Source organism: Capra hircus, unplaced genomic scaffold, assembly GCF_001704415.2.
Source record: "Capra hircus breed San Clemente unplaced genomic scaffold, ASM170441v1, whole genome shotgun sequence".
NCBI classification, from domain to species: domain Eukaryota; kingdom Metazoa; phylum Chordata; class Mammalia; order Artiodactyla; family Bovidae; genus Capra; species Capra hircus.
In genome coordinates, this window is record NW_017216592.1 from 4,640 (window position 1) to 13,084 (window position 8,445).

The 8,445-nt window shown below is 43.6% G+C and overlaps 1 gene segment (V, D, J or C); it reads right to left on the bottom strand.

The window, feature by feature from the left end:
• Nucleotides 1–1,412: 1,412 nt before the first annotated feature.
• Nucleotides 1,413–2,067, bottom strand: LOC108635472 (the record flags this gene model as incomplete). The annotated part of the segment is given in 2 exon segments: nucleotides 1,413–1,703; nucleotides 1,827–2,067. Coding segments are annotated over 2 exon segments (337 nt in total), but the record flags the coding sequence as incomplete, so codon positions are not given.
• Nucleotides 2,068–8,445: the final 6,378 nt, after the last annotated feature.

Genomic DNA, 8,445 nt, shown 5'->3' on the forward strand with positions numbered 1-8,445 from the left:
AGAAAATAAAATCTGTCATTGTTTCCACTTTTTCCCCATCTATTTGCCATAAAGTGATGGGACCAGATGCCATAATCTCAGTTTCTTGAATGTTGAGTTTTAATCCAGCTTTTTCATTCTCCTCTTTCACCCTCATCAAGAGGCTCTTTACTTTCGCTTTGCTTTCTGCCATTAGAGTGGTACCGTCTGCATATCTGAGATTGTTACTATTTCTCCTGGCAAACTTGATTCCAGCTTGTGAATCATCCAGCCCAGCATTTCGCATGGTGGACTCTGCATGTGAGTTAAATAAGCAGGGTGACAATATCTAGCCTTGGAGTGCTCTTTTTCCCAATTTGAACCAGTCCATTGTTCCATGTGCAGTACTAACTGTTGCTTCTTGTCCTGCATACAGGTTCCTTGGGTATTCCCATCTCTTTAAGAATTTTCCACACTTTGTTGTGATCCACACAGTCAAAGGCTTTAGCATAGTCAATGAAACAGAAGTAGATTTTTTTTTAATTCCCATGCTTTTTTCTGTGATGGTGTTGGTGTTGGTAATTTGATCTCTGCTTCGTCTGCCTTTTCTAAACTCAGCTTGTACATCTGAAGTTCTTGGTTCATGTACTGCTGAAGCGTAGCTTGAAGGATTTTGAGCATCATCTTGCCAGCATGTGAAATGAGTGCAATTGCACGGTAATTGGAACATTCTTTGGCATCCATTTCCCTGAGATGAGGTTATTAGCAAAGAGACTATCCTGTACCCACTGAATACAAACAATGCACACAGCGCCTGCGATGTTTACAGAGTGGGCTGCTCTCATCCGCAGGGCCTTTGACAGAAGGAGTATCTTCTCAGAAACTCTCCTCCTGGAACTTACTTAGGCAGCAGCATTTCTGGAGCAACCAGAAGGGATGGAAAAGTCAAGCAAAGAGAGAATAAAGCTCCAGTCCCTGAAGATGGAGGGTCTGCAGGTGAAACTCAGCAGGATACACAATCCTGGGCTGAATTTTAAAAACCAGAGACTAGCTTCCAGGTCACACAGTCATCCATCAACAACGTGCCCTGGAATTTTCCTTAACACATTGTGAAATAGCTCAGCATATATAATCTAAATTGTCATTGAAGAGTTAATGTCGCTTTAAGGGATTCTATCTGGGGGATGTCGATGGGCTGAAAACAGGCATTTCTGGAGAAAAGCTCTTAGGTTCCTTTCTGCACTGTCCCGCTCCAGATTCCTCTCTGTAGGGCAACCCAAGAATTCATAGGTCCTTGGCTCTGAGGAGCAGACCTGGAAGTGCTTTGACAGTTTCTCTAGGAGAGCTCACTGGAGAGAGAAACAACACCCCTCGCAGGGCTGCCCACAGCCAGAGCCCCATCTGCACTCTGGGTTTGTGCTCAGCTCCCCCGCAGCCCTGTGTCACTGTGTCACTCAGAGCACAGTAGTACACAGCTGAGTCTGATGCTTGCACTGCCCGTTTCTGCAGGTGGAAGGACCTGTCACTCTTAACAAGAGTGGCCTGAAAACCTTCATGCTCTACCTTCTTGTCTGCTGTTAAACCCTTCAGAAGGACTTGAGGAGCTTTGTTGAGATGCTGGACGTACCAGAAAAGATAGACAGTCGAATATGTGGCCTGGTAAGTGCAGTTCAGGGTCATGAGAGCCCCCTCTGAGACAGTCACTGGGCCTTCTGTCTGGTTCACTGAGTCACCATTGGTCCCTCCTACAAGAGAATGACTTTGTTATAGTAGAAATGTACAGGAGGAGTTTTCAGCCAGAGAAGAAAATAAAACTTACCTGTTATCATAGGAAAATGAGAAATCATTTAGGATAAAATGTTACTTACCAAGTATTAAGAAGATGACGAGAACTGAGTGAGTGGCAGAATGCATGTTCGCAAAAGAAAGCGATCCTTGTTCCCTGCAATACACAAATATAATAAATCTAGTCTCCCCCTGGATGTTACAGAAGCTCCTCCCTCAGAAACTGAGAGCCCCTTTCTGTACTGCAGCAATATTCTGTCTTGTGGCTACAAAGCAGCCAAGTGAAACCAGCTCCTGAATACAATGAGGAACCGCATCTGAAGGCAGCCCTGCCCTCTGGTGGTGATCGTGAAAATTGCACCACAGTCCGGTCTGACCTATTTCTCCTGATAATAACTTGCAGGGTACACACAGGAAAATGGGACAGGACCCTAAGAAGAGAGTCCTAAACATAAGCGTGCTTAGGGAGATATTCTATTATTACTTCCATAATTTTTTGCATGGTACAGGTATCTCTGGCTTTGCAAGAAACCCCAGTTACAATTTCTAGACGAAATAGTCAGAGGTTCCTTCCTTCTATCTCCGATTCCCATGGGTCAGAGACGGATCCCTCTGTATGGAAAGTGCTTCCTCCTCAACCCAAGTCATTTCTCTGAAGTAGCTATATTCATGTTGACTCTGCCAAGATGCCGTGGAGGAAATTTTATCTAAGGCAGGTGTCAAATAATGTGTAGTTAAGTGATAAGGTTATTATCCTGATTTATCATGGAATGACTAAGTAAAATATGTGACTTCTTTTTCACTGATAATGGTAAAGTTGATCTTCCAATTGGAAAACTATTTTTGGACCTTGAACATCAGGGAGCACAGAGGTAAGGAAAACAGATGACATGAGCACTAACATAGCCCAGCTTCCTTCATGGAGGCAGCTTCCAGGCACCAGTGCAAGAGGGATTTACCAAAAACAGTGCAGCTGTCTCATTGTGGGACTCAGACAGAATAGGAGAACGGAGATCCTAAAATACCTATAAATTGTGGACCTCTGTACAGGAGAGGAGGAATGTTGACAAAAAGAGACAGAGAGAGAGACAAGCGCAAGGCAGGGCTTGGGGGACGGGGGGAGTTGGACCATCCTTGGATGACGGCAACCTTACCCCTTTAGCCTCATGAGGGACAGGTGGCCTTAATTAGGTACCTTGGTTCTTGAAACACAGTCACTATCATTTCCCTTCTTGTCACATAGTTGTTTTAATTCAACTAAGTATTTCTTAGAATGTCAAGTTTAGATGCTTAGTATGTTAGCGAGGCACTCTTCATTCCAGAGGCATGTGCACGTGGTGTTCATCTGTCTTCTGTTTGTTTGTTTTATTAAGGATTCAGGAATCTCTATGGAAAGAACTATTTGCTCAGTGTCTGTCAGCCCATTTGTCTAGTTTCCTGTGCAGTTATCTGGGCTAGTGAAGTGAACCCTGAAGAAGATTTAACGTGGTCATTTCACAGCTTGTTTTCTCTAGGATTGGGTTTACCTTATGCAAAGTAAGACTGTGTTATGGTGAGAAGTCAAAACATTGCTCTTTGCTGACATGAGCACTAACATAGCCCAGCTTCCTTCATGGAGGCAGCTTCCAGGCACCAGTGCATGAGGGATTTACCAAAAACAGTGCAGTCACTGCGGCTGCAGACAGCTGGGAGGCTGCCTTACACGGGCTCTCAGGGCAGTGCTGTCAACCCAGAAACAATGCTGTGACCTTAGATGAATTAAGTCCGATTTATTTATTTTTGTTTTTATTTCCAATACTCTAGGAGGTGGGTCAAAGGGGATTGTGCTGTGATGTATGTCAAAGAGTGTACTGCCTATGTTTTCCTCTAAGAGTTTGATGGATTCTGGCCTTCATTCAAGTCGTTAATCCATTTTGAGTTTATTTTGTGTATGGTGTTGGGAAGGGTTCTAGTGTCATCCTTTTACCTGTAGCTTTCCAATTATCTTCCAACTAAAAATAAATGTTTCTAAATGGCAATGACCAAATCAGTTGAACTCAAGAGCAATCTTCTTCAAATGATACCTATTAATGGACACAGAATTTCTCAACAGTCAAATGACCTGTTTTTCTAAAATTAGGGTATTTTTTAATGCACACTGTTTGCTGAGCTGTTCTGTTTTGTTTTTGGTTTTGGCTGTGCAGGGCCTTAATTTCGGCTTCTGAGATCTAGTTCCCTGATCAAGGATCAAACACAGGCCCACGGCATTGGGAGCGCAGAGTCCTATCCCCCGGACCAAAGTTCCCCCTAAAATTAGTGTCTTGAGTCAAGTTATGCTGGCAGGACTCTGGCTCGGCGGATCCCTGAGGTTCTCTTAAGCTTTTGTGCATGTTCAGGAATCCCTGGGCTCCAGCATTCATTCTGGAAACTTACAGAGTTGTCCACAACGTGGAAACCAAAACCAGACATGATTCCTGTCTCAAACTGCTCTCAGTTGACTGAGGAGCAGGTTAAAAAAAAAAAAAATCCTCTGCCCTGTCTGTAGTCCCACCAGCCTGGACCCAGAGATGTGGAATAAGGAGTCAGACGGGAAGTAGAGAGCTGACACAGTTACCACCCGGGGAATAAAACCTGCTTGGATACTTTCCTGTCACTATTCAGATTTCGTTTTGTTTTTTCATCTCCCTCTCCCTTCCTAGGCCCTGTTGATCAAGATGTTGAGGCCCCAGTGCTCAGGTGTCCAACACCCAGTGTGCAAGACTCTAGGTTGTTTGGAGGAAATCTGTGTTTACCTTCAGATGGGTGTTCAGACATCCCCCTGTTAAATAAGGATGGGGACTACATCCTCCAGGAATATAAAACTGTTATAACTATTAAATTCTGCATTTTTATAGTTGTGCCTATAAATTTTTAAATGACAATGATTCAGTGTTTATGCCACATCTCCTAGACTGCTCAGAAATAAAACATATATCTCTTTTCTCCTTCTGTGTCCCCCACTGTCCTTATAGAAACTCTGGTCCTGAAGTTGCAGACAGGAGTTCAGCTCGAAGAGATACAGAGGGTAAACTCTGTGCCCAATTGTAGCAGAGATGCAGAGCGCTGACCCAAGGGGCTCCACATTCCTGCTCATGAGCAGAGGAGTGGGGAGAGGTTCCTGCCTTGGGAGGGGCTGACACTTTCTCCTAGTTTCTTGGAGCACGTGAAAAGCTCACTCCACTCCAAACATAGCTTATTGTAAGAGTACATAAACACTTTTTCCATATATCAGAAATATGACTGATGAATAAATTTCCCCTGAGGTGACATTATTATTGGCAAAGAGAATATCCTGTACCCTGTTTGAAGACCAACAATACACAACATGCCTGCAATATTTACCAGCTGGACTGCTCTGACCCACAGGGCCATTGACAGAAGGATTATCTTGTCAGAAAACTCTCCTCCTGGAGCTTACTTAGGTAGCAGCATTGCTATAGCAGCCATAGGGATGGAAAAGTCAAGGGAAGAGAGAATAAAGCTGCCAAGAAGAGGTACCCCACGTCCGAGGTCAGGGGTGGTGGCTGAGAGTGCCAGGCTGCGACTGTGCAGGAATGGCTGAGAGGAGCTACCCCACGCTTGAGGTCAGGGGCAGCGGCTGAGAGGAGCAACCCCATGTCCAAGGAGCGGTGGCTGTGTGGGTGCAGGAGGGCCGAGAGGAGCTATTCCACCTTCAAGGTTGGGAGGGGCGGCGGTAAGAAGATACCCTTCCTCCAAGGTAAGGAGCAGTGGATGCACTTTGCTGGAACAGCTGTGAAGAGATACCCCATATCCAAGGTAAGAGACACCCAAGTAAGATGGTAGGGCATCAGAAGACAGACACACTGAAACCATAATCACAGAAAACTAGTCAATCTATGGACCACAGCCTTGTCTAACTCAATGATACTAAGCCATGCCGTGTGGGGCGACCCAAGACAGAGGGGTCGTGGTGGAGAGGTTTGACAGAATGTGGTCCACTGGAGAAGGGAATGGCAAACCACTTCAGTATTCTTGCTTTGAGAACCCCATGAACAGTATGAAAAGGCAAACTGATAGGATACTGAAAGAGGAACTCCCCAGGTCAGTAGGTGCCCAATACACTACAGCAGATCAGTGGAGAAATAACTTCAGAAAGAATGAATGGATGGAGCCAAAACAAAAACAGTACCCTGTCGTCAATGTGACTGGTGATAGAAGCAAGGTCCAATGCTGTAAAGAGCAATATTGCATAGAAACCTGGAATGTTAGGTCCATGAATCAAGGCAAATTGGAAGTGGTCAAACAGGAGATGGCAAGAGTGAACATCAACATGCTAGGAATCAGCTAACTAAAATGGACTGGAATGGGTGAATTTAACTCAGATGACCATTATACCTACCACTGCGGGCAGGAATCCCTCAGAAGAAATGGAGTAGCCATCATGGTCAACAAAAGAGTCCAAAATGCAGTACTTGGATGCAATCTCAAAAATGAATGATCTCTGTTCATTGCCAAGGCAAACTACTCAATATTACAGTAATCCAAGTCTATGCCCCAACCAGTAACGCTGAAGAAGCTGAAGTTGGACAGTTCTATGAAGACCTACAAGACCTTTTAGAACTAACACCCAAAAAAGATATTCTTTTCATTATAGGGAACTGGAATGCAAAAATAGGAAGCCAAGAAACACCTGGAGTAACAGGCAAATTTGGCCTTGGAATATGGAATGAAGCAGGGCAAAGGCTAATAGAGTTTTGCCAGGAGAACGCACTGATCATAGCAAACACCCTCTTCCAACAACACAAGAGAAGACTCTACACATGGACATCACCAGATGGTCAACATCAAAATCAGATTGATTATATTCTTTGCAGCCAAAGATGGAGAAGCTCTATACAGTCAGCAAAAACAAGACCAGGAGCTGACTGTGGCTCAGATCATGAGCTCCTTATTGGCACATTCAGACTTAAATTGAAGAAAGTAGGGAAAACCCAATAGACCATTCAGGTATGACCTCAATCAAATCCCTTCTGATTATACAGTGGAAGTGAGAAACAGATTTAAGGGTCTAGATCTCATAGATAGAGTGCCTGATGAACTATGGAATGAGGTTCATGACATTGTACAGGAGACAGGAATCAAGACATTTCCCATGAAAAAGAAATGCAAAAAAGGAAAATGGCTGTCTGGGGAGGTCTTACAAATAGCTGTGAAAAGAAGACAGGTGAAAAGCAAAGGAGAAAAGGAAAGATATAAGCGTCTGAATGCAGAGTTCCAAAGAATAGCAAGAAGAGATAAGAAAGCCTTCCTCAGCGATCAATGCAAAGAAATAGAGGAAAACAACAGAAGTGGAAAGACTAGAGATCTCTTCAAGAAAATTATAGATACCAAGGGAACATTTTATGCAAAGACGGGCTGGATAAAGGACAGAAATGGCATGGACATAACAGAAGTAGAAGATATTAAGAAGAGGTGGCAAGAATACACAGAAGAACTGTACAAAAAAGAACTTCACGACCCAGATAATCATGATGATGTGATCACTAACCTAGAGCCAGATATCCTGGAATGTGAAGTCAAGTGGGCCTTAGAAAGCATCACTACGAACAAAGCTAGTGGAGGTGATGGAATTCCAGTTGAGCTCTTTCAAACCCTGAAAGATGATGCTATGAAAGTGCTGCACTCAAAATGCCAGCAAATTTGGAAAACTCAGCAGTGGCCACAGGATTGGAAAAGGTCAGTTTTCATTCCAATCCCAAAGAAAAGCAATGCCAAAGAATGCTCAAACTACCACACAATTGCACTCATCTCACACGCTAGTAAAGGAATGCTCAAAATTCTCCAAGCCAGGCTTCAGCAATACATGAACAGTGAACTTCCAGATGTTCAAGCTGGTTTTAGAAAAGGCAGAGGAACCAGAGACCAAATTGCCAACATCCGCTGGATCATCAAAAAAGCAAGGGAGTACCAGAAAAACATCTATTTCTGTTTTATTGACTATGCCAAAGCCTTTGACTGTGTGGATCACAATAAAACTGTGGAAAATTCTGAAAGAGATGGGAATACCAGACCACCTAACTTGCCTCTTGAAGAGACCTATATGCAGGTCAGGAAGCAACAGTTAGAACTGGGCATGGAACAAACAGACTGGTTCCAAATAGGAAAAGGAGTACATCAAGGCTGTATATAGTCACCCTGCTTATTTAAGTTATGTGAAGAGTACATCATGAGAAATGCTGGGCTGGAAGATGCACAAGCTGGAATCAAGACTGCCAGGAGAAATATCAATAACCTCAGATATGGAGATGACACCACCCTGATGGCAGAAAGTGAAGAGGAACTAAAAAGCCTCTTGATGAAAGTGAAAGTGGAGCATGAAAAATTTGGCTTAAAGCTCAACATTCAGAAAACGAAGATCATGGCATCTGATCCCATCACTTCATGGGAAATAGATGGGGAAACAGTGGAAACAGTGTCAGATTTTTTTGGGGGGCTCCAAAATCACAGCAGATGGTGATTGCAGCTGTGAAATTAAAAGACGCTTACTTCTTGGAAGGAAAGTTATGACCAACCTAGATAGCATATTGAAAACCAGAGACATTACTTTGCCAACAAAGGTCTGTCAAGGCTATGGTTTTTCCAGTGGTCATGTATGGATTTGAGAGTTGGACTGTGAAGAAAGCTGAGTGCTGAAGAATTGAAGAATTGATGCTTTTGAACTGT